Consider the following 25,842-nt stretch of genomic DNA (forward strand, 5'->3'; position numbering starts at 1 on the left):
AGGTGGCCAGCTGCGGGACAAGGGGGTGACAGGCACGACCGCTTTGTTCCCACCTCCAATCATAGCCTCCTCCAGGTCCCCCCACCAAGGCCCGCCGGCCACAGCAGCCGCTCCCCGCGTCCTTTAGCCGTGTTCCCGACACCCCCCGACCCGCAACGCAACGCACCGAAACCAGAGAACCCCATGGTGGCAGCCAGCTCTGGGTCGGGTCCCCCTCGCATCTCAGTGTCTGCAAGGAGAGAGAAAAGAACACAGAGAGGGTCAGCTAGGGGCGCGGGCTGGGCTCCGCTAGGCCCTTCCCGCACCGCTGCGCACCTTCCTCCATCGCCGGCTCCTTGCTGCGACTGCCCCGGAACCACAACAGCGCCAACAGGAAGCGGCCAGGCAAGCGCTTCCGCCAGCACCGCCCACCGGCACGGCGCACAGTGCCAGTGCTGCTGGGTGGGGCTTGCGACTATATCTGTGTAGTGATGCAAGGAGGCACAAAAGCACATGTGATCAGTTCTAAGTAATGTTAAGTTTGATGGCTTTGTAGTGGAAAATAACTGCGGTGCTTGGAGGTAGCTGACATAGGTTCAGGTCCTTAGGACCTTAGTACAAAAAGTGTAAGAAAAGCATGTGAGGATGGAGGCACAGACCCAGAGGCAAAGTGCGAGCTGGATCGTTTATTGCAATGATTACGCAATATTTATACACTTTCAAGCAACTAGCCAAGCACATCTGTGTCTGCCTTGCGGTTACATCAGGTGAAAGGTCCATCTGATTTTCTTATCGACATCCTCTTCCAGTCAGGGACAGGTCACTCTTTAATTGCCTTCTGCGGTTCCTCCTGTCCATGATCATTTTTAATTGTCTGCTGTAGATTCCCCTTCCCATGGTCTCTGCCAGTTCCGATACATTCCAACCCCCACAGTTCCCCCTTCTTGTTTTTGCAATGCAGTATACACGTCTTTCAAAAGCTTGGGATAACATTCGCTGCATACATTGTAATAAGCAAGGTACAACACATATAATGGCAAAGAGAGCAAGCAAAAAGACCAATCCTCCCTTAACCAAAGTCACTAGCCACCCTGTTATACCCCAATTAGAGAAAAGCGAGGATAGCCAATCTTTATCATCTTCCCTTCACTTCATTACACTCTCTTTTAGTTTACGGATACTGTCATGTATGGATTCTGAAAGGTCTGACAAATTCATGCAACGCATTCCTTCCAAAATTTCACACCCATGTCCATGTGCTAAGAGGAGAAAATCGATTGCTGCTCTATTTTGCAAAGTCCTGTGTCTAACAGTCAACATCAGTGAGCAACACAGAGAGAGTGCATGCTGTAGCATTAGCTTGCTTAGCAAGCCAACATCCTAATTTATTCAATGTACCTAAAGCTTGAGTGCTACCTACTCTGGGAGCTAAAAATGAGGAAGTCATTATTTCACCTGGGTTCCAAAAATCTACTTTGTCATCGCAGCTTGGTTGAAAAGCATGTGTTCGAGAACACAATTTTCATTTATTTATTATCATGGTTTTATTGGGGATGAACATGCCTAGGGTCCCTACTGTACACGGGCCGCCCTTTATACGGGATGGCACCCCTTGGCCAGGCCCGATCTTGTGGCAACTGAGGCATGGACTCTGTTTCTGGCTACAAATGAAATCCCTTATTGAGTGAGCTTACAGGTTTTTATAGTATTCTGCCTAGCGGTTAGTAGGGGTTAGTTCCTTTGGTACTTTTCCATCACAAAACAGTCTTATCGATCACGCACTCTTTCAGCCAATAACATTACTGTTCACTCGCCTTTGCTTGAGTAATTATTTCTAAACATAGTCCTTTGCTATCATTACTCGTTACATTGTCACTTCCACTTCCCCTTGACTACACATTCTTTATCTTGTCTTAAGCATCCCCCTGTTTACAAATTTACAGTCCTCAGAAATTATCTTGATGGTCTTTCTTCAGTTCCACCCAGTGTTCTTTCTCCAGTTCTTCCCGACTTGTCCCGTTCACTTCTCCCAAGGTTTGTGGCTGATGAGAGTCCAGATGTCCGGGCTCTTGTCCAGGTCTACTTGCGCAGCTTCTTGTGCAGCATTCCCCACATCTCCCCCTTCTTTATAAACTAACAAAACATTGTTAATAGACTTAGCAATCAAATGATTTATGCAAGCAACTAAACAAGGAACTGTGATTAATATAAAGATTTTTACACAGGCTACTGCGATTTTAGTAATGTCTTTGAAGCATGCACTGATGCCCTATTCTGACAGCAAACTTTCTAGCCAATTCCAGCTACTCTCCACCCACAACACATGAACTTCTTTAGGTTTTGAATTGCCTCATGGACAGACTCAGAATGATTAAACAGGTTCATGTAACACATTCTATCAAAGTCTTTACAACCATGTCCTTGAGCTAACAGCAAAAAATCTATGGCAGCTCCATTTTGAAGGGTAGCATGTTTGACTGAATCGTTACCTGTTAACAGACCATTGCTGTGGGTGAAAAACCTCCGGAGCAGAGGCTGGGTTTCTTCCCGCCTCTCACCGGGAGGAGCGGACCCCGCGCCGCCCTGCAGCGCGCATCTCGGCGGGCGCAGCGCGCACCCGCGCCTGCCGGGGCACACAGAGGCGAGGGGCGGGCGAGCACCACACCCCTCTGCCCGCGGGCAGACAACGGGGGGAGCCCGCTGGAGCCTGCTGCTGCCGCCGCCGCCGTGCGAGTGAGTGAGGCCGCGGCAGCGGGGATGTGGAGGCGGCGCGCCCGTGCTCCGCAGCTCCTTGTCCCGCCGCCACCAGGCGCAGCCCCTCTGCTGGAGGGGAGCCCCCCCCGCAGCCTCCGCTGGGCTCCCGCGGGAGCGCCGTTTTCCTCCCCGCCGTCCAGCCCGCGGTTCGCCCCGTGACGGACGGGATGTGGAGCGTTCAGGTCGTGGGGCAGGTTCACAGCACCTTGATTTCCCGCTTCTTTTTTAATGTTTTTCCACATATCATGCGGGTCAGGGGGGTAGAGGCAGGGTTCTCTGTCAGGGTCGATTGGTCCGGATCAAAAGGGTCATCTTTGCCTGGCTCATTTGCTGTTGCAGCCTGCCGGCGGAGGTGGGAGCATCGGAAAGCTTGCGCCTCACGACAGCCAATGCCAGGATCAGGTGGGAATAGATCTGGCTCAGTTTCTGGGTCTATCGGCCCCGGGTCGGGAGGGTCCGGAGTGTTGTTTGCAAGAACAGAAGGGGTGTTGTTTGTTGGGACAGAAGGGGTTGACGGTGACGACGCTTCCTGTACTGCCCTGTCAAGTGCTTCATAGACTGAGCACCATACCCCCAGCAATTTGGGTGCTGCCGCATCATCCCTTGTGGCTGCGTCCCAAAGGTAGACCCCAATCTTGTCCCACACTCCCTTCTGGTAAATACTAGTTGATGTCGCCTCTGAGGCATGGGCCGAGGCCCACATTAATAAGCCTTTCAATTTATCTTCATTTACAGTAACTCCCTTCTTCGCTAGGAATTTTACTAGTACTCTGTGCTCAGGGGATACTGAGTTTCCCAAGTTCCCGTTCCCAGCCGCTTACCTCAGTCAGAGGTATCGGTTAATTGCTGCAGCCTTTCGGAGTTCGGCTGGGCGTCCTCACCGGTTGCCGAGTCACGGCTCTCTGTCTTGTCCTTGTTCGGGCGCCATTTGTGAGGATGGAGGCACAGACCCAGAGGCAGAGTGCGAGCTGGATCGTTTATTGCAAAGATTACACAATATTTATACACTTTCAAGCAACTAGCCAAGCACATCTGTGTCTGCCTTGCAGTTACATCAGGTGAAAAGTCCATCTGATTTTCTTCACATCCTCTTCCCAGTTCCGACGTCTTCCAAGTACCAGTCAGGGACAGGTCACTCTTTAATTGCCTTCTGCAGTTCCTCCTGTCCATGATCATTCTTAATTGTCCACTGTAGATTCCCCTTCCCATGGTCTCTCCCAGTTCTGATACATTCCAACCCCCACAAAAGCAAAATAGAGAAACAGGACCTGGGGATGGGGAGTATCTGGGACTAGCAGATGTCCAGGGTGGACTACCTGATAAATAGAAGGACAGGATAATTGCTATGTTTGTGGTGTTAAGGAACCCATTAAGGTGGTATAATCATCTACTGGGGAGTATCTGGGACTAGCTGATATCCAGGATGGGCACAGTTAAACTACCTGGTAAGTAGAAGGACAGGATGATTGCTATGTCTGTAATGTTAATTAAGCTGGTGCTTCGAAGGCTGTCAGAAGTGGTGAAGATTGTTGGAAGAAGCAAACAACCCTCAGAGACCACCACCACATTTTTGTATGCATGCGGAAAACTTTCTGGAAAATGATGTAATTCATGTGTAGCCTCATGAATATGTATGTAGGCCCAGTGGCCATATAAGGATGGCCTGTGCAGCAATACGGTGATACACGTTAGGAGGAGCTATCCCCCGTGTCTGCCGGTGCCACAAGAAAGAATACCTGCTTGTCAACTTAAAACTGTTGGCGAATTTGTTCCTGGAGTTTTCTCTGAATCAATAGAAACACCTTTCTAGTGCAAGGTGCCCCTGCCCATGGCAGGGGCTTGGAACTGGATGAGCTTTTAGGTCACCTCCAACCCAAACCATTCTATGATTCTATGAATATTGATATAAAACAGGGATTTAACAAAGTTTGTTAGTAAATGTGACAGTGCTTTAACAGGATTTGATGGCAAGGTACACTTGATTGTTCACTGCATAGAGCACAGGGTAAGACAAAACTGTCAGGACACCCTCTTACTAGTCATGAGGTTCAGAAAGGGCCCTCTTGCTATCCAAACTCCCCAGCGAGCAGCCTAGGTGTGGGTGGATCCAGACTGTGAATGATGTGTCAATGGCTTATGTCTAAAGGATAATAAATGTACAATCAATCCTTCATATCACTTAGCTAAGATTTACAAAGTTTAGCAGGCTGTTAATCACTCACCAGGAATCTGTTGAGATTCTCAACAAGAATCTGTTGAGAATCTCAGCCTCAAGGTGTCTTTACTCAAAGGGAGATCCTGGCATGCAACCTGCTGCATGCAGCAAAGCCTCAGGCCCTGGGCTGTCCACTATGGAGTAAGATAATTTACTGATGTTTGCATAATATCTACAGAAACTTGTACTGAGTCAGACCTTGGCCAGGATTATAGCCTGAGGGTGGAAGCCATCAGGACCAATTATCACCACCATGATGGTTTTCACCTGAGCAGAGTTAGGACATAAAGGTTAGGTTGGGAGTGGTGGGATCACACTCCTACACCTGTTGGTAGTCACCAGAGAGAGATCAGAGCCTTCTCCTCCCCTGCACCCAACCCCCATGAGGAAGGTGCAGATTGCTTGCCAAAACACAGCTGACATGTGTTTGATGCGCGGATAGACTCCACAACTCTTTAAAAGTTGTAAAGTAGGTATGCTTTTATTCAGCCCTGAGATGCATGGGATAATTCCTCAAAGTCATGTGTACCTCAGTGTTGTTTCCCTCTACATTTATAAGGTTGCACCATACACCTATACATACTCATGTCCTATCCCCGCTTCGTACTACAATGAGCTAGAAGGTCCTTTGTACCTGCGGAGTGCCCCCTCTGGTCATGGGCAGGGGTCTCAAGATGAAGTAAATGAGTCTTCCTACTGTGGGTAGGGGTCTTCAAGATGAAGTAAATGAGTCTTCCTCTTCTTGAACTTTTCACCTTTTAGTCCTCACATATGGCCTAGCCATAAAGCATCTGCTTCTCCCCCTAATCAGTACATTCAGGAGTCTGCTTTTCCTTATCAATAGCTGCTTATCAGTAGAATCAGACGTCTGCTTTTCCTTGTCAATAGAACCAGGTGTCTGCTTTTCCTTGTCAATAGTTAGTGCCTTCGTTCTGCTTAGTAGGCATGATAGGCACAGACCTTTGTTTAAGCAAGTGAATTCCTCTAACCCCCTTGTACAACTCCCTTGTACAACGCTCCTGTACATTGGTCAATCCTCTGCATCAATCCCCCCTTTTTCGATAAAATGAGTAAATTCTTTTATTCTATTATTTATGGCAGAGCTATCCATGTTCCTTCTATCGATTTATGAAGTGATTTTGATATACATTGTATTATGCAAGGTACAATCATTAAAATGAGTACTCCTATAGCTAAGATTAGAAGGCCTTTTTTAAGTATTTCCCTGAACCATCCTGGAACTCCTAGGTTATTTAGCCATTCATCCAATCCGCTTCCAACAATTCTAAGCTCTTGCATATTTTCCTGCAATTTTCGCAGCTTAGCATGAATTTATTCAGAATGGTCAGATAAGTTCGTGTAGCACATACCTTCGAAATCCTCACAACCATCCTGTAACAATATCTTCGTTACCTCCCGGGCTTGTGCGCTTCTAGTTGGAAAGGCTTCTGGCCAACCTGAAAAGGTGTCTGTTAGTACCACCAAATGTCTATACCCCTTTTTCTGTCCTTTTGCAAATTCTCTTGCAACATTTTATATACTGCCATTATCATCCAGAGTCTTTTTGAAATAGTTTCCTGTTTCTACTTGATATTTAAATTTCATTTTTTAATATTTTTTTTCAATCTTCATAATTTATTATATATTGTTTACAATTCCAGGAAAAAATTTTGTTATATCACAAGTAATCAATAGTAAAACAATTAATATTAATATTCATGCAACCAGTTGCTTTAACCAGGAGAGATCAGGTAACCATGAAGGTACATTTTCTGCATTTCTACCCCAGGAGGTATCATCCTTGGCCATTTTATTAAATATTTTAGTTTGTTTCCAGATTTCCTCCAGATCTGTTTCAGGAACAGCAATTTTCATTGATTCTTGTTCCACTGAGATTATATCAATGGTTTTACTTTCTATTTCCTCCATTGTTGCTGAGATACTTATGATTGCCTTCTCTAATTCACTTACTCCCAAAGATGGAATTAGCCATGTCACAAAACTATGAAATGCAGTATTCTGTTCAGCAATAGGGTTAAACCCTCGCTTAACCAATGCTATCTTTTCCCTTCAGGAACAGACCACCACTGAACCACTAAATTTGAATAGTGACCTACACCTGTGGCATTTAAACAAACATAGTCTCATATTCTGGCTCCTGGTGTAATACATCTTTGTATACAGGTATAATACTTGGATTAGGATTAACTATTCCAAATCTTAAAATTGTCCATGAGATAGTGTTGGAAATTGGAACGCAAATTAATGGAAGGCCCTGATCTTCTCCTGATTTAGGCAACTGTGCACACACCCAACAGTCACTACAATTAACAACTTCAGTAACATTCTGTATTAATTTCAGGTATAAGTCATATGTGAGGGTCCTGAAGGTTCGATCCGCCATGTCTTCTCTGTTTCTGGTGCTTTCTTTATACTTGAATAATGTATCAAGCAGGTTGTTCCTTTATCTTCACTGCTGTAAAGGTGGTAAATAATATCTGGTACGGTCCGCTCCACTTCTCCTGTAGAGGATCTCCTGAAAAATTCTTAACATAAACCCAGGCTCTGGATCTAAAAGGGTGAGTCAGATAATCCACTCCTCTCGCTCTTCTCCTCAGTACTCTCTGATTTCTTCTAATTGTTTTCCCAGATTGACCAGAAAATTTAGGATATAACCTTCTCCAACTTCCAGAAGAATTTCTCCTTTGAACTGGGACTGATATGGTCTTCCATATAAAATTCTTACATAGGGTAGCCTCTTCTTTTGACTGAGGTTTAGTTCGAATTCTTAAAAGAGCCAGTGGTGAGGCTTGGTACCAATATCTTGACATATTTTACTAATCTGTTGTTTGATTATTTTTTCTACTTGCCCACTGGCTTGAGGCCTGTACGGAACATGTAGTTGCCAATCAGTTTCTAATTTTTGCTAACTTCTTGTGGCTATTCTGCACTAAAGGGTGAGCCTCGGTTGGAAGAAATTGCCTCTGGTACTCCAAAACAAGGTATTATACTGTTTAACAGTGTTCCAATTACTTGGCTTGCATTCTTTATTCTACAAGGGAAAGCTTCTGGCCACCCTGAAAAAGTATTTGCTAACAGCAACAAATATTTGTAACCTCCTGTTCTCTGTAATTCAGAAAAATTTATTTGCCAGTGCTATCCCGGATAACTTGCTCCTCAGTTGTACCTATTTGATTTCTATTTTCAATTTTAGGATTATTCTTGAGACAGAGCTGACATTGTCACTAATTGAGCTATGGTATATAGATTCAGAGCAGCCCTGCGGAGAAGGACTTGGGGGTGCTGGTCGATGAGAAACTGAACATGAGCCAGCAGTGTGCGCTTGCAGCCCAGAAAGCCAACCGTATCCTGGGCTGCATCAAAAGGAGTGTGACCAGCAGGTCGAAGGAGGTGATCCTGGCCCTTCATTCTGCTCTCGTGAGACCTCACTTGGAGTATTGTATGCAGGTCTGGTGTCCTCAACATAAAAAGGACACGGATCTGTTGGAACAAGTCCAGAGGAGGGCCACAAGAATGATCAGGGGAATGGAGCACCTCCCATATGAAGATCTGCTGAGAAAGTTGGGACTGTTCAGCCTGCAGAAGAGAAGGCTGCGTGGAGACCTCATAGCAGCCTTCCAGTATCAGAAGTGGGCATATAGGGATGCTGGGGAGGGACTCTTCATTAGGGACTGTAGTGATAGGACAAGGGGTAATGGGTTAAAACTTAAACAGGGGAAGTTTAGGTTGGCTATTAGGAAGAAATTCTTTCCTGTTAGGGTGGTGAGGCACTGGAATAGGTTGCCCAAGGAGGTTGTGAATGCTCCATCCCTGGCAGTGTTCAAGGCCAGGTTGGAAGAGGCCTTGGGTGACATGGTTTAGAGCGAGGTGTCCCTGCCCATGGCAGGGGGGTTGGAACTTGATGATCTTAAGGTCCTTTCCAACCCTAACCATTCTATGATTCCTTCCTTCAATTTGTTCATCTGAGTATTTATACGAAGGGTTGCTACCCCAATGAGTTTTATTACGTTCTTCCTGAACTAGCTTCCAGAGTTGGTTATAGGGGATTACAATTCGCCCATCAGGTATCTGAACCCAGTCTTCTTTGTTTTCCTCTCCTTTGAGATCTCCAATCATTTTTCTATCCTCCTTTGAATATCTAGGTTTAGATTTCTCAACTGTTAGTTTGCTGTCAGGGATTAAGGGAATAAGTTTAGATCGTTCAGCTGCTCATTTGGCTTCAAAGTCTGCCAAATTTTTTCCAACATCCTGATCAGTCACCTTGTTGATGCCCTTGACAATACATAATAGCTACTTCTTCAGGTAGCTGAACAGCTTTCAGTAGTCGTAGGATTCCTGTAGCATGTTTAATCTGTTTCTCTTGTGTGTTCAAAGGTCCTTGTTCTTTCCAGATGGCACCATGTGCATGGACCACACCAAATGCATATTTAGAATCAGTCCAAATATTTATCCTTTTGTCTTTATCCAATTCCAGGGCATGTTCCAGAGGTTTCTTTCAAATCTGGTTGGCTTGAATATACGGTTTCATATAGTGGCCAAGCAGTTGTGTGTTAATAGTTCTGTTGGTTGTTCCTGCAAAAGGATGCTGAATGGACAACATTAGTGACCACAGTTCCTATATCATGTTCCGCAAGGGTGGCCTGGTATTTTAAAAAGCATGAAGGAGATAACCAGTGGGCTTCTTTCTGTTCCAGGACTGCTGATGAAACATGGGACACTAGTACAGCCATCTTTTGTCACAAGGTAAATATGTGGGCCTCTCCAATAGTCATGACAACTGCTGCCACAGTTAGTCTTAGGCATCCGGGCCATCCTTTGCTCGCTTCATTCAGCTGTTTTGAAAAGTACACCACTGCCCTCTTACAGGGTCCTAGTTTCTGAGTAAGGGCCACCAAAGCTATTCTCTGTTCTTCATAGGAATATAGCCAAAAGGATTTAGTCACATCCAGAAGTCAGAGCTGCAGCTCTCATTAGCTCTGCTTTTAAATTTCGAAAGCCCTCCTCTGCTGAATCAGTCCACTCCAAACAGAGAGGGGTTTCTTTTACCAGTTCATATAGGGGTCTTACAAGAACACCATAATCATGCACCCAAAGTCTGCATCATCCAGTCATTCCCAGGAATGTCTGGAGCTCCTTGATGGTTGACAGTCGTGGAGTTTGACAAATGGCTTCTTTTCTAGCTGTTCCAAGTTCTCTCTGTCCTCCTGTTACTTCATATTCTAGGTAGGAAACTCGGGTTTGGATTAGTCGGGTCTTTTATCTGGTTACCCAATAACCATTCAGTCCCAGAAAATTCAATAATACCACCATTAACTGGACACATTCTTCCTTTGTTTCAGTAGCAATTGACAGGTCATCCACATATTGTAACAGAGTCCCCATCTGAGTGAGTGGTTTCCATCCAGTGCTAACTGATTTCGAAAAATCATTGGACTGTTTTAAAACCCTTGAGGTAATACTATCTGAGTTAATTGGGTTTTCCTTACTGTATCAGGATTTTCCCATTCAAAAGCAAATAAATTCTGGTTTTCTTTGGCCAATGGTAAGCAAAAGAAAGAGTCCTTAAATCCAAGATGGCAAATCATTTCTGGTTCAATTTAGTCAATAAGGTATATGGATTAGCTGTTACTGGATGAATATCCTCTATAAATTTGTTGATTCCTGAGATCTTGAACCAATCTGCAACTTTTCTTTACTGACAAGATAAGAGTATTATATTCCAATTCACATTCAATTAATAATGTATTTTTAATTCACTTTCCTGCAATTTTAGGGGATATTGTTTTATCCTAATTGGGCAGCCCCCACCTTTGTATTTCTACTTTAACAGGCAAAGCATTTTTTGCCTTACCTGGAACTTCAGATGCCCATACTCCCAGATATACCTGATTAAGGTTTTCTTCTATTGCAGGGAGGTCCTCCTGTTTGCTTTTTCTGTTGAATTAAAAATAAACTCAAAACTGCAATTAATTGACTTTTAACTCTTAATTCCATTTTGCCTTCTTTAAATGTTGCTTCTTGTCCTAATGAAGATTTCGGAGAATTTAGCATGCATAAAAATTTTATGCATTCCTATTTGTTTTCCCAATTTGTACTTTAAGGGTGTCTTTTCCTTGGTGGCAAGTAACTCCCACATCTGTAACAAATTCTTTTCCCTCTGATTTAACGGCAAATAAGTCGCTCCTATATCCACTAAAATTCCGCTTTATTTCCTCTAGTCCATAATTTTAATTTAATCAGTGGATCTGCTAGGGTAGATTGCCCAGGTCCCTTGTCAGTCTAGTTCCAATTCAGTCACTGGAGCCACCCCATGGCACTCCCCCCCCCGGGCAGTCTCACTTCCAACATCCAAAACTCCCCACAGCACACACACACCGATCTGGTCCCTTAGGAGAAGAACCCACTTCCCCCACCTTTGCCCGACATTCCTCCTCCACCAGTTTCAAAGGAACCACCGCAGCCATGGCTATAGCACAACCTAGCTCACTTCTGTCCGCATTTATTCAACAACCCCTCACTCCCGTCTGTCAACATGTCTGTTCCCGCTTGTTTGCCTGCCCCAGCACTCATCCTGTGCTCAAACACAGGAGCTGCGCTAGCTTCCCTCCTTTCCCCCTTGGTTTTACCTTTTTTTTTTTTTTCTCACAGCTGCTCACCCTGCTCTGCAGGCGCTGCAGATGCCTGCCTCTGCAACAGCACTTCTGGTTTAATGTGAATGTGCTGCTTGTTGCCAGCAACAGCAATCTCTTCCTCCTTATCAATATCTGATAGGACAGATATAGAGGGTGCTCCTCTTGGAGGTATCTGTGATATATATAATTTTCCTATTTATTTCCCTCATTACTGTTTTTTTTTAACTTTTAAACATCATTCCCCAAATATCACAGGCTGAACAACATCTCTCCAGCTTAGCCTTGTTTTTTCCTACCCTTTTCCAAATCCAAAATCAGGGATCTGGCAGAGCTATATTAATTTCACATTCTGTCTGCCACTCCAGATGGTTTCTTAAAGTGAAAAACGTATCTGTATTGATAGCGGAATAGACTCCACAACTTCGTTAAAGTTGTAAAGTAGGTATGCTTTATTCAGCTGAAGACGCACGGGGGATTGGTCCTCCAAAAGTCATGCGTGCCTCCGTGTTGTTTCCCTCTACATTTATCCTCTAAAGTTACAAGGTTGCACAATATGCCTATACATATTCATATTCTATCCCCACTTCGTATTATAATGACCTAGAAAGTCCTCTGCACCTGCGCAGTGCCCCCTCTGGTCATGGGCAGGGGTCTCAAGATGAAGTAAATGAGTCTTCCTCCTGTGGGTAGGGGTCTTCAAGATGAAGTAAATGAGTCTTCCTCTTCTTGAACTTGTCACCTTTTAGTCTTTACACATATGGTCTTAGGGTTTGGTCGGTGCCCCAGCCATAAACCATCTGCTTCTTCCCGTATCCGGCGCCTGCTTTTCCTTATCAATAGCTACTTATCATTATAATCAGGTGTCTGCTTATCAATAGGACCAGGTGTCTGCTTTTGCTTATCAATAGGACTTGGTGTCTTTGTTCTGCTTAGTAAGCACTTACAACAGACAATAACCTTGTCTAGGCAAGTAAATTCCTCTAACGAAAGCAAATTCCTCTAACCCCCCCTGTACAACCCCCCTGTACAACCCCCCTGTACATTGGTCAACCCTCTGTATCAGTATATAGTACTTCAACCCATTTTCCAGTCCACCTCAAAACCAACATTCATTGTAACAATGTATTATAATTCAGAGTTCCATTTTTAGGCCATTTCTCCTGATCTTCCAAAGTATATAAAGGCCACCATTGGTTACAATATTTTATCAATGTTTTCTTGTTTACCGAGCCCCCAGAAGACTCTCCCAGTTGTTTCCAGTGTGCCAAAATGTAACCCGATGGGCTTTTCTTCAGAATTCCCTTGTTTTAACTTGCTCCCATTTCAAACAATCTTTTACAAATCTCTATAGCTTCTCTTTCCTAGTGCTCTGCAAATGCACTTAGAAAATATGAGAGCACCTACACACAAGTTTTATGATATTCTCAGGGGGTTCAGTAAAATAATATCGCTGGGTTCTGCAGATCAACTCCCCTGTTGTTAGATCATAGTTTTGGTTGCAGCAAAATTTACACTGTCCTAGTATCCACGGCAGGTTCCACTGTTCAAAAGTTATTATGCACCCATATGTGAGGCTGCAAGCTTCTGGTACTGAGTGTAAAGTCCGGGTTTCAAGAGTAGGGCTACAGATATTAGAGGTTATACTTCTCTTCTAGAGCCACTGGGACACAGAGAGGGAACTCTTCTTAACCACCCATTAGCCACAGTTTACTTCTGTCTACTCCTCCCCCACCACTTAATCTTTTAACGAGAGACATATACACACACAAAGCACTTAGACACAACACAAAACAAAGGCGCTTTGTCTCAGGCCGCTCTCCTGGCGGAGAACACAGAACCGCAGATCAGGACTCCACACTAGCTTCGTATGCTATGTCTCAGTCACACAGAAACACAAACACACTTACACATGGGATCCCACACACTCACACTATGGTTTTGCTTGCCCTTCTCCTGCTTCTTATGGTAGCAGGTCCTTCCTGGCTCCCAAAACTTGGGATGCAGTGAAAACCCAGACTCACCCGATCCACCCTCAGGATTGCTAGTGGCAGCTCTGTCGGTTGGGCAGTCCCCTACTTGCAAGCCCTACCTACCAAGGGGAACTACGCTGTGTGCCAGGCATCTCTGCATGCCTTACCAGCAGCCCTGGGCCACACGTACGCCTCACAGGCCCCCTAAATTACCTAAATTTCAAGCATACTGTTTCTCCGCAGCCGGCACAGGTTGTTGTCTGTCCCCGCAGTGAGTGGATGGGAAGCGGAGCTCCTCCAGGCAAGCGGCCTGGGGTGCCTAGAATGTCTGCCCCTCAGCCGATCCTGGAGCTGAACAGAGGCCTCCTGCCTGGCTTGCCAAACTGATGCGCGGATAGACTCCACAACTCTTTAAAAGTTGTAAAGTAGGTATGCTTTTATTCAGCACTGAGACGCACGGGGATAATTCCTCAAAGTCATGCGTACCTCAGTGTTGTTTCCCTCTACATTTATAAGGTTGCACCATACGCCTATACATACTCATGTCCTATCCCCGCTTCATACTACAGTGAGCTAGAAGGTCCTTTGTGCCTGTGGAGTGCCCCCTCTGGTCATGGGCAGGGGTCTTCAAGATGAAGTAAATGAGTCTTCCTCTTCTTGAACTTTTCACCTTTTAGTCCTCACATATGGCCTAGCCATAAAGCATCTGCTTCTCCCCCTAATCAGTACATTCAGGAGTCTGCTTTTCCTTATCAATAGCTGCTTATCAGTAGAATCAGACGTCTGCTTTTCCTTGTCAATAGAACCAGGTGTCTGCTTTTCCTTGTCAATAGTTAGTGCCTTCGTTCTGCTTAGTAGGCATGATAGGTACAATACCTTTGTTTAAGCAAGTGAATTCCTCTAACCCCCTTGTACAACTCCCTTGTACAACGCTCCTGTACATTGGTGAACCCTCTGCATCATGTTCAACTTGCCATCAACCCACATATCTTTCCACAGGGCTTTCTCCAGCTTCTCATTCCCCAGTTTGTCTTTATCATTGGGATTATCATGTTCCAGGTGGAGAATCTGGCATTTCCTTTTCTTAAATTTTACATGGTTGGTGATTGCCCAGCTCTCCAGTCCACCCAGTCTCTCTATAAGGCCACTCTACACTCCACAGAGTCCACAGCTCATCCTTGTTTAGTATCAGCAAACATACTTAATAAGCATGTAATTTTTTTCACCCAGGTCAAAGAATCATAGATCATTTATGAAAACTTTAAAATTGAGCATTGAGGAAACCCCAAGGGTGACTGGCTCCAAGCTTCTCAGTCTTGGGGAGATACAAGGAGTATTTCCTGCTCTCTCAATCTCTCAAACTAAGCTTCCCCTGTTTAACCCGTTACTACTTGTACTATCACTATAGTCCTTAATAAATAGTCCCTCCCCAGTATCCTTATAACCCCCTTCAGATACTGGAAGGCTGCTATGAGGTCTCCATGCAGCCTTTGATACGTGGATACTTTATGTTGTAAAGTAGGTATGCTTGTATTCAGTGCTGAGGTGCATGGGGGATAGCTCCTCCAAAGGCTCCCTGGAGGCTTGGTCATTGTCCAAAGCGCAGAGCCAATTTCAGATGGCCTAGGTATTCGAAGGACTGGAATCAAGTCACGGTCCTTACTTCTTACTAATAGCTATGTCCTTATGTCTTGTTCTAACATACACGGCAAGTACCATAAGCATGAATGAGCAGTGATATTGTTAAGTAAACAACTTGATTTACCCCCTTGCAAGTACGATAAACATGAGCAAGCAGTAATATTTAAGCAAGCAGCTTGACCTACCCCCCCGTACGTCAATTAACCCTTCGCATCACCTTCTCTTCTCCAGGCTGAACAGCCTCAACTTTCTCAACCTATCTTCATACAGGGGGGTGCTCCAGTCCCATGATCATCCTCGTGGTCCTCCTCTGGACTTGTTCCAACAATTCCATGTCCTTTTTATGTTGAGGACACCAGAACTACACACAATACTCCAAGTGAGTTATCACGGGAGCAAGGTAGAGGGGCAGGATCACCTCCTTCGACCTGCTGGTCACACTCCTTTTGATGCAGCCCAGGATACGGTTGGCTTTCTGGGCTGTGAGCGCACACTGCCAGCTCATGCTCATTTTCTCATCAACCAACACCCCCCCCAAGTCCTTCTCTGCAGGGCTGCTCTGAATCTCTTCTATGCCCAACCTGTAGCTGTGCCTGGGATTGCTCCGACCCAGGTGTAGGACCTTGCACTTGTCATGGTTAAACTTCATAAGGTTGGCATCAGCCCACCTCACAAGTGTGTTAAGGTCCTTCTGGATGGCATTCCTTCCCTCCAGCGTATCAAGCGAACCACACAGCTTGGTGTCATTGACAAACTTGCTGAGGGCGCACTCAATCCCACTGTCCATGTCACTGACAAAGATGTTGAACAAGATTGGTCCCAACACCGATCCCTGAGGGACACCACTTGTTACTGGTCTGCAGCTGGACATTGAGCCATTGACCACAACTCTTTGCATGCAGCCATCCAGACAGTTTTTTTATCTACCGAGTGGTCCATCTATGAAATTGATGTCTCTCCAATTTAGAGACAAGGATTTCGTGTCGAATGCTTTACACAAATCCAGGTAGATGACATCCACTGCTTTACCGCTGTCCATCAGTTCTGTAGCCCCATCACAGAAGGCCACCAACATCCTGGACAACATCCCCATATTGTTCCCAGGCTGCCTGTCCTTGCTTCCGCCTTTTATAAGCCTCTTTTATCCTTCGAATTTTCTTCAGCAGCTCCTTATCTATCCTGTCTGTAACAGATCCCCACAGTAATGTCTCCCATCACTGTTCTCCCTTTCACCCTGACCCACAAATTCTACTGACTGCTCACCTGTCCACAGACAGAGTTCCATACTCTCCAGCCTATCCCTAACATAAATAGGAATTGCCCCTCCCCATCTGCTGGGCCTGTCTTTTCTAAAGAGGCTGTAACCTTCCATTCCAACACTCCAGTCACTGGAACCATCCCACCATGTTTCTGTGATGCCTATTATATCATACCCCAGTAGACGTGCACACACCTCTAATTCCTCTTGTTTGTTTCCCATGCTATGGGTGTTTGCATTGAGGCATCTGAGCCGAGCTCCAAATGAAGCCTGCTCATTGGCTGGAGCAGCTGGAGTATCTCTACATTGCTCCAAGCATTTATTATAGGTGCTGGCAACTGACTGAGTGTGTTGGGATAGAATGATGCCCCCCTCCCCCAACACATCTAGTTTAAAGCCTCCTTGACCAGTCTGGCAAGTCTCCTACCAAAACCTCTAATGCTAAGATAAGCATTGGGCAAGACTTGGTCAAAACTGGCCAGGCGGTAGTTACGGCTGGGCAGAGAAAAAGCTACACAAAGCTGACGGTAGCCGTTTCCCGCCCCTCTCCTAGGGGCCGTCCCATGCATTTGAGGCCCGTCACAACAGCCCGGTCTGGTCCACAGGGATTGCGCCAAAACACAGGACGCCTCCATTATTCAGCTTAGCCACGAAGTCACAGGTCGGCCCCAACTCTACTTTCAACCCCGCCCCTCCACTATTACCGCCGGCGGAAGTAGTCTTCGGCGCACTAGAAAAACGTCATGCGCGCAGGGTCTGCCGGGATTTGGCGGGTGGCAGACGAGCGGTTGGCCGCCTTGCGCCTTGTCTCCGTGCGCGGAACCCGGTTCCCTGTCCCGCCGTTCCTGCCGGCGCCGCCATCGCCATGCCCACAGCCATGATCCCCGCGGCGCCCACCGCTCAGGAGGCCCTGGAGATCGCGGGCCGCATCATCGATCGGCAGATCCAGGATGATCGCTGCTACCCGGACCTGTCTGAGCTGCTGGCCGTGCCGGCGCCTGGTGAGGAGCCCTGTCCTGCCCGTAGCCTCCGGCACTAGACGCCTGAGCCTCCCCGGGTCCCGGGCCTCGCCGAGACCTCCTGTAGGGCGGCTTTGTCCGGTGCTGCCCGGCCTGCGGCGCGGCATCTCTCCGTCTCCTGGGGGGCTACCGACCGCCAGATGGCAGAAGCCGGGGCCAGCAGCCGCGGGCCCTACGTTCTCCGGGAGCGCGTCATGGCTGAGCCCGCGGCTCCTGAGGCTTGAAGGGTGGAGGGAGGAGACCGTATAGTGAGCGCTTTGGTGCAGGGTGGAAGTGGTGGGTGTGAGATCTCTCCGTGGCAGGGTGTGCGCTGCAGGAGCAGTGTGCTTTGGTTGGCTCCGCTGTCCCATTTCCCTCCAGAAAGTGAATAAACTAGCCCTTTCTTTTATATCTGTTCTGAAGATTATTCAGAATGTTCTTAGGGTCACTAAATGTCCAGCACCATCCCTACGTTACAAGCAGCCTCAAAAACTCTTAAGCCTCCTTAACTGGCTTTCATTTTTTTATAGCTGTATGTCACACGTAGTTACAGTGTAAGGTATATCTCTCAAACATTGGTTTTGTTTTCCTTAAAACACGCCAGTATTTCCTACTTATTGGTGCCTACTGTCTGGCAAAGTGGGCTGTGAAGAGCTAGCTGCTCCAGAGCTGTATGTGACCTAATACAGATGTAGGAATGCCAGGTTGAAACAAGGAGTATGTTTTCTGTTATGCTATAATGTGATGTGAATGGCTAAAGAGTAACTGCCCTAGCAGCCTCATGGGTGCACATCAAATAAAATAATGGGCCTATGTGGGTATTTTAAATTGTATTGGGAGTACAGATTAGCTCTTCGGTGAAGGAATTTGCCTTGTTGATATGCATATTTAATGTCTGGCCATATGAATGCCTCGGGCAACATAGTTTAGTTTGAGGCATCCCTGCCATGGCAGGGGTGTTGCAACTAGATCATCTTAAAGTCCTTTCTAACCCTAACCATTTTATGATTATATGATTCACAGTAAAAAGGGGGTAAAGAGTAGGCTGGGATCCAAATGAGTTACTGTAAGAGTTTGTTTGCAAATCTTTGCTCATGTCTGATTTGAGATACAGGTTTATTGTTGAGTGCCCTGTGCCTACAGAAACCTTGGCTCACACATATCTTGTGAATAGTGTCATTTATATGCTTAAAAGGTTCTTCAGATCAAGGCTTTTCTCTGTTTGTTTTTTTGGTTGTTTTTTTTTTAATAGTTTGAAGGGCTGTCCTATTTACCTGGAGTAAATTGGGAAATATGATTAGTCTAATTTGGATTTCACAGATAGATTCAGGAGCAGTTAGGTTAAGACGGAGAATATAACCTTACTTGGGGGGGGGGAGGGGAAGGAATTCCTCATTCTTTGTAAGAATCCTGATTTTTTTTATTGTTATTACTTGCAGGTAGCCCTACTGTTTCTGGTATGTCAGATATGGATTATCCTTTGCAAGGACCAGGTTTGCTGTCAATACCTAATCTTCCAGAAATCAGTGCAGTCCGCAGAGTCCCACTTCCCCCAGAGCTAGTGGAACAGTTTGGACGTATCCTTGTGAAAAATGCTGTGTTAGATTGCCTAAGTGATAATGTTAGAATCAAATTTTTTTTTTTTTCTCCAGAATTTTCTTTCATGGTATTTCTGTCAGAGTCCCATAATGAACTTTGATGTTGTTCACGTTCCCTTCTTAACACTCTTAAGTGACAACAAGATCCATTTTAATGGAGTTGCTGGTGGAACTAGTGCATGTATGAAGAACTTTTAATGTTTATGGTAAACAGTTTGTGTACTAGTGTATATAAAGTAATACTATTTCTTTTCTAAACGCTCCAAAGGGGATTTTGCCTTTGCTAGCCAAAATGCATTTAGTTCTTACATCAGCAGAGCTTCAGATATGCAGTGCAATTGCATGATGGGAGTATTTCCAGAAATCAGTAGAGCTTGGCTGACTATTGACAGTGACATCTTTATGTGGAACTATGAAGATGGGTATGTAAAGTATGCATTCTTGGAGGGCATATGGTATTATTGGTATTACCATGGAATTAAGTGACTGCAGTAAGGAGAGATTGTTTATTGGTAGCTCAGAGGTGTGGCAGTCGGTCTATCTGATTTTTTTCAGGTTTTACTAAAAGTTTTAAATAGTAAGGGTTTAAGGATTTTTAAGAGTTAGTAATATTGCTGCCAAATCATCTTGAGGTAAAAGAAAGGGTTTTGCTTAGGGTTAGACATAGCTAACCCTAAACTTAACTGCTGTATTTATGCTGTGACTTTGCTTATTCAAAAAAAAAAAAAAAGGTAGAAAAAAATTACACTAATTGCCTAAGTTTTCTAAGTAGATTTAGTAAGTACTCTGATACATGTACAGTTGCTGATAATTTCCACAATGGTGATACAGCATTAATACTTAGAAGTATTGCGATTGAAGCTCTCCTGCCTACTTTATTTTAAAGATGTATAAAACTGAAAATAACTTGAGTATATTTTCAAATGGCAGTGATATGTTTGTAATTTGCAGGTTTTCTTTTTTCTTTGCCTATGTAGTAAGAATTATTTAGTAAGAATTGCTTTCTACATATTGTTTCATTTCCTGAAAAGATTAAAGTTCAGATGGTGGCTCACATAGCTCCTATCCATGCATTTACATTGTGTCACAGTGTATTAAATACATTCCCCAAATAAAACAACACTGCATGCTGTTACTCATGAGGTGCTGGGGAGTAGGTTAGGAATTCTTGATTTAGGTAATTTTAGTGGGGGAGAATCTTTCTCCATCTTGATGTGAATCCGTATTGCAAATGAAGCACTGTGTAATTCAGAGTATGAATTAACAAAATCAGAAAATCGAAAAAAATGCAGATGGGCATCAGTTTTGACACTTAGCTGTAGGCACTCCAAGCAGCTCAAATGACTGCCTATATAGTTTTGTTGTGAAACTTCTCTGTCATTATATTCTGCTAAACCTTTCACTCAAAGCAAAAGATGTAGATGGCTTCAGAGTGTTAAAATAATTATTGTTTAAATATACAGAATCTGATTTAATTAGCTTTATGTGATACTATACAACAAGTTTTATGCAAGTTGGTTTGTTTGCTTTTCTTTTTTGTCGACAGGGGAGATTTGGCTTATTTTGATGGACTTAGTGAAACTATTCTTGCAGTGGGTCTTGTAAAGCCAAAGGGAGGTAAGAAGTACATGACAGTAACTAGAATTAGGCAGTTACTGCACCTTCTATATATGCTTTATATATATATATACACATACGTAAAAATCTGTATATATGTAAACACATGATACATGGTTTTGTTTTGGGTTTAAAAACATGAATTCAATTACAAGCCAAAAATAATACATAATCAATCATTTTTTTCCACATCATACTCTAATATTGTGTTGTTCATAACTTTACACATTCAAGTGATAATTTCCATGAGATCCTGATTTCTAGGTGTTCCAGTTCTTTTGGTAGCTAATGCCCAGATAACATTGAAGTCACAGCTGAATTGGCAATAGGACTGAGTTTAAAAGAAGTATGTTTATTAGAAAAATGTAATTTTAAAGATCCTTTACTTCATGAACTGGAAGCTGAACCAATGACTGAAACTCCTTCCTGATTCTAGAGTTCGACAGATCGTTCTGTCTTGAATATGAGGCTATTTCCTCTAGTCAGTCTGTATGTCTTGTGGACACATTGGATACGACATTTGATCTGAGAGGCTGACTGCAAACCAATATTTTGTTTTCTCTTTCTTAGGTATCTTCCAACCACATGTACGACACTTACTTGTTTTGGCTACCCCTGTGGATATTGTGATTTTAGGGCTCAGTTGTGCTAATATACAAGGAGGTAATTCTCTCTTCCTCTTATCTTCCCATCTCAGCTATCAATGCATTGTGCATTAACAAATAAACATATTTTTATTAGCAACCATTTAAAAATAATAAATAAAGAAAATGACCTTGTGTGAAGAGCCTTGCTGATTCTTAAATCATATTATGGACAGGGGGAAGTAGTTTTTATGGGGTGTGCACTTGCTGAAACTTGGACTCCCATAGGAGCATTGAATTGCATTATTCACCTGTTTAACATAAAAAGAGATTTTAAAAACAGATACTCCTGTTAATTAAGCAGCATATTGGAGAGACAGAGAAGAGATGGAGCATGAATCTTTGAGCTGGTGAACGCAGGTCATTAAGCTGGTTGGCATTTGTATTCCAACCACAGAACTGAGAACCTGATAAGACTTTTTTTTTAATGCCATATATATTAATAGAGAAAATACAAAATTGTTTGGAGAAAGTAAGAGTATTATGATCTTTTGCTCTATTTTTATACTATCTTGATGTGAAAGACAAAAAAAAATAGAAATCTGTGGTATGGACTTGTTGCTATTTAGAGGAGATGACAATGTATAGAAATTGGGAATACTGCATTTTCTTATTTGGAAACATAAAGAGAATTTGCTGTACGTTTGTTTTTTTTTTTTTTAACCAGATTTGTTACTCTGCAGTTCACTTTGGAGAACACCTAGAACATGTTCAGTATTTATGAAAATTACTATTCTGTTTTCTGAAATGCTTCTTATCACAGACCCATAATATTTCTTACAGCAACTTAAAATCTTAAAGAGGATTTATTTATTTATTTAAGGTGCTGGATCGCTTAATGACAGTATGTCTGGTGGAATGCAGCTGCTGCCAGATCCTCTCTATTCACTCCCAACTGACAATACTTGCGTTATGGCAATAACATCCAGTGATAACGGGCGTATCTTTTTGGCTGGAAAAGATGGCTGCTTATATGAAGTAGCATATCAGGTGACTATATTTTTCATTATTTCATGGTTGTGGCATCTAGGCATTAAAAGTTCTAAAACAGTCAGGTTTGCCATCTTTTTTTTTACATAATTGTGCATGGCTTGGTTGTACAACAGTTTTGACAACTTAGTGTAGATGCATTTTCTTTGGAGGAGTAGCAATTACATGAGGAATAGCAATGTAGCATTGGTCAACTTCAAAAATAAAATTGTGACATTCTCCACCCTTTTTCATGTAAAATTTTCCTTTTAATGGTCACCTTTTGTGATCACCTGTTTCTTTCACTCGAATAGTACATTTTCAATTAAGTCAATGGTGTGTAGTTAGATTTTTGCTTGCTTTCACACTTGTCCTGTTAGTAATTTATATTAACTACTGTTGTTTGGGGGGGGGGGGGTTGTGTGTGTGTTTCTTTGTTTTTCTTTCAACACAATATTAACTTTAAATTGTAGGCTGAAGCAGGCTGGTTTAGCCAACGCTGTAGAAAAATTAATCATTCAAAAAGTGCGCTGTCTTTCCTTATTCCTTCATTGCTACAGTTCACATTCTCAGAGGACGGTAAGTACTGATACTAAAGCCATAGCTAATAATTTTATGTAACCTTTTAAAATAATACTACCACGAAGTCAGACTGAATAGTTTCCTCATTCGAAGCATTTAGTTACTGCCAATGACACTTGCAGTGGTTGATGGTTATAAAAATCAGGTCACCTGTGTATCTAGTTCCGGATATAGACACAAAAGCCTGGAAAGTTTGACATTTGTCACTAAAGTTAGTGTTCTCTAGTACAAAACTAGTATGTCCTTAATGGGATCACTGCAAACTGTAGAATCTGTAAGTAATGATTTTATTCTGTTTCACTGTTAAGTGAAAGAAAAATTAATGTGAAAATATAAATTTTTTTACTTTTTTTTTTTTTTTTTCATTTTAGTTTACTAATGATTTGTGAAATTGATTGCATTTTAAATCACTTCTGGTGGAAGTCCGGTGTGCATCTTCTGAAGTTTTTGTTAACTTACGATTAATTATTTTATATTCTGTCTTAAACTTGTTTTCACCAAATTCTGTGTTGATTTGCTGGTTCTCCCTTTCTCGGCCCCCTCACCAGATCCTGTAGTTCAAATTGCCATTGACAACTCTCGAAATATCTTATACACCCGCTCAGAAAAAGGAGTGCTGCAGGTATGTGCCTTCTTCTACTGAATGTTGGCTGTGTTAATAATGTGAATGTAACTTACAAGTTTTCCTCAATACTTGGGAATTCCATGTAGGTATGTCAGGATAATAATCCAGTTTATCTTTCTGTAAAAAGTGTGCTGAAGACCTAAAATACTTCCTTCTGAGGAAAGAGTGGCCTTTTGGTCTTCCCCTCAATTTTATATTAATGTGAGGATATAGTAAAAGCAGTTTGAATTGCTGTTTGATTGGCAAGGCTTTATTAATTAATTCACCTGTAAATTGCTAAAGCTGTATTATTGAATTGCAGGTTTATGATTTGGGACAAGATGGTGAAGGAATGACCAGGGTTACTTCTCTTTCACAAAATGCTATAGTGTCTGCTGCTGGGAGCATTGCCAGGTATGTTTATGACAATTGCAAGGTCGGAGGTTCTCTTTAAGGCCAATAGTTTCATGCTGTATTTTTGAAGACTTTAGTTTGCTTATTTCTTTGCATGGAGAGTATATCTTTTTTTTGTGGTTTGGTTTTGTTTCCTAGAACAATAGATCGTTCTGTATTTAAGCCTATTGTTCAAATAGCAGCAATTGAAAATTCTGAATCCATAGACTGTCAGCTACTAGCAGTCACACATGCAGGTAAGAAAAAAATGCTAATTGCCCCCCTTTTAAACTAATAAATGGCATTTGCATGGTTTAGCAAAATTGTGACCTGTTTTTCTTTTGCTCAGGCGTACGACTGTACTTTAGTACTTCACAATTTAAACATCCGACAGCTCGTCCCTCCATGTTAACCTTGGTTCACATCCGTTTGCCACCTGGATTTTCAGCTTCTTCTAATGTGGAGAAGCCCTCAAAGGTTCACAGAGCTCTTTATAGCAAAGGTAAGTAGTGGGGCACAGCTCATGTGAGATTGACTCTTCTCTGTGTATGTGTGTATCACAGTCATTTGACTGTGGGGAGATTTTTTGAAGTGGTAGGTTGTCATGCAAAGAACTCTGTTCATGTGTTATTCAACTTCTTTTCTTCTAATCTCCCCTGAAGTAGACTTAATGTGTTCAAAATTCGACTACATGTCCTAGCTATGTGTTATTAGTTCTTGAAAGCCGGGAGTAGAATAGGCTTCTTAACTATTTAGTGCCTTTCATGCTGAGTTTAGCATTTGCTGGTTATTTTTTTAACTGATTAAGCTACCGTTACCATATAAGATGCCAAGCAGCTGCTAGATGGTTCCACTTTTAAGTCACTTCTGATTGTAAGCTGCTTTTTAAAGAGTGCTGCAGAAAAGGTAGGGGGCTTTGTGTCTCTATGATGCCGACCTTTTTAGTCATATGCAGTGATTTTTATCCTTTAAGTCATTTCCAGACATTTTTAACTCCATGATCAGTTCAAACATCTCATTTTTGAGTCATGTTAAACCTATTATAGCCTCATTTTTGTTTATACTTGTTAGAGTAGATGGCAAGTAATGTTAAAAGTGACTTTCTGGAGAACCCTGTGACATACAAACTCAGGAAATAACGTTGTATCATTAGGACTTAAAGATTGATTTTTACTAAATGAGAAATGAATGAATGAATGAATTTGGATCTAACACATGATTACTGCTTCTAATGCAAGCTTAATATTGCTCTTCTTGCTAGGGGTCCTTCTGATGGCAGCTTCAGAAAATGAAGATAATGACATTCTGTGGTGCATTAATCATGATTCTTTCCCTTTTCAAAAGCCAATGATGGAAACACAGGTACTAAAGCAAACTTTTATACAGTTTTGATGGAATCTAGATTCTATTTTTTTCTTTCTGATAACAGATACTTGAATAATGCTATCTGCATGAAATGGGTAGTTCATAGAGAACTTTCATGAGGAGTTTGGAAACATTTACAAAGCTACTAATAGATACACTGCAAATTAAAAAAAGACAATTTTGTCAATGAATGGTAACTGATATCTTAATAGGAATTCCTACTTCAGCCATACTTTCTAGCTTGATGACTTGAAGACTTCTAGTTAATATTTTTGAAAGTGCTGTTATCTGTAATATGCTGCATATTTTGCTTAAGCACGGGAAGACATGGTTCACAGTCCATAATGTTGTTTGCTCATTCTAAAATTTGGCACAAATTGTTTAAAATGTAGGTGGTAGAGACTTGGGTTTCTTTATTTAAACTAATGTGCTACATCTTTGTTAAATTTCAAACAGATTGTTTTTTGGTGTTTTATTTATTTATTTATTTATTCCCCCTTTGTTTTTCCTAATTGTAACCTTAGTAGGTTTGTAAGAGGTGGCTGAAGCTGGGTAGTTGCCCTCTACATCAGTTCAGGGAGAACATTTCATGTACTGCAGCT

At 42.9% G+C, this 25,842-nt stretch overlaps 1 protein-coding gene across 1 annotated transcript in view; it reads left to right on the forward strand.

The window, feature by feature from the left end:
• Positions 1-17,272: 17,272 nt before the first annotated feature.
• The window catches only part of NUP155 (nucleoporin 155), a 29,142-nt gene continuing 20,572 nt past the window's right edge, over positions 17,273-25,842 (forward strand). Inside the window, exons 1-12 of the mRNA XM_061359370.1 lie at positions 17,273-17,471; positions 18,908-19,045; positions 19,392-19,488; positions 20,613-20,683; positions 21,254-21,346; positions 22,151-22,317; positions 22,770-22,875; positions 23,427-23,500; positions 23,805-23,896; positions 24,035-24,132; positions 24,225-24,377; positions 25,137-25,237. Of these exons, the coding sequence (XP_061215354.1) occupies positions 17,336-17,471; positions 18,908-19,045; positions 19,392-19,488; positions 20,613-20,683; positions 21,254-21,346; positions 22,151-22,317; positions 22,770-22,875; positions 23,427-23,500; positions 23,805-23,896; positions 24,035-24,132; positions 24,225-24,377; positions 25,137-25,237 (1,326 nt within the window). The 5' untranslated portion in view covers positions 17,273-17,335. The remainder of the gene's footprint in view (positions 17,472-18,907; positions 19,046-19,391; positions 19,489-20,612; positions 20,684-21,253; positions 21,347-22,150; positions 22,318-22,769; positions 22,876-23,426; positions 23,501-23,804; positions 23,897-24,034; positions 24,133-24,224; positions 24,378-25,136; positions 25,238-25,842) is intronic.

This window comes from Neopsephotus bourkii, unplaced genomic scaffold (assembly GCF_033783945.1).
Source record: "Neopsephotus bourkii isolate Nb327-2 ecotype Australia unplaced genomic scaffold, CSIRO-AGI_Nbou_v1 NB_966, whole genome shotgun sequence".
Classification (NCBI taxonomy): Eukaryota; Metazoa; Chordata; class Aves; order Psittaciformes; family Psittacidae; genus Neopsephotus; species Neopsephotus bourkii.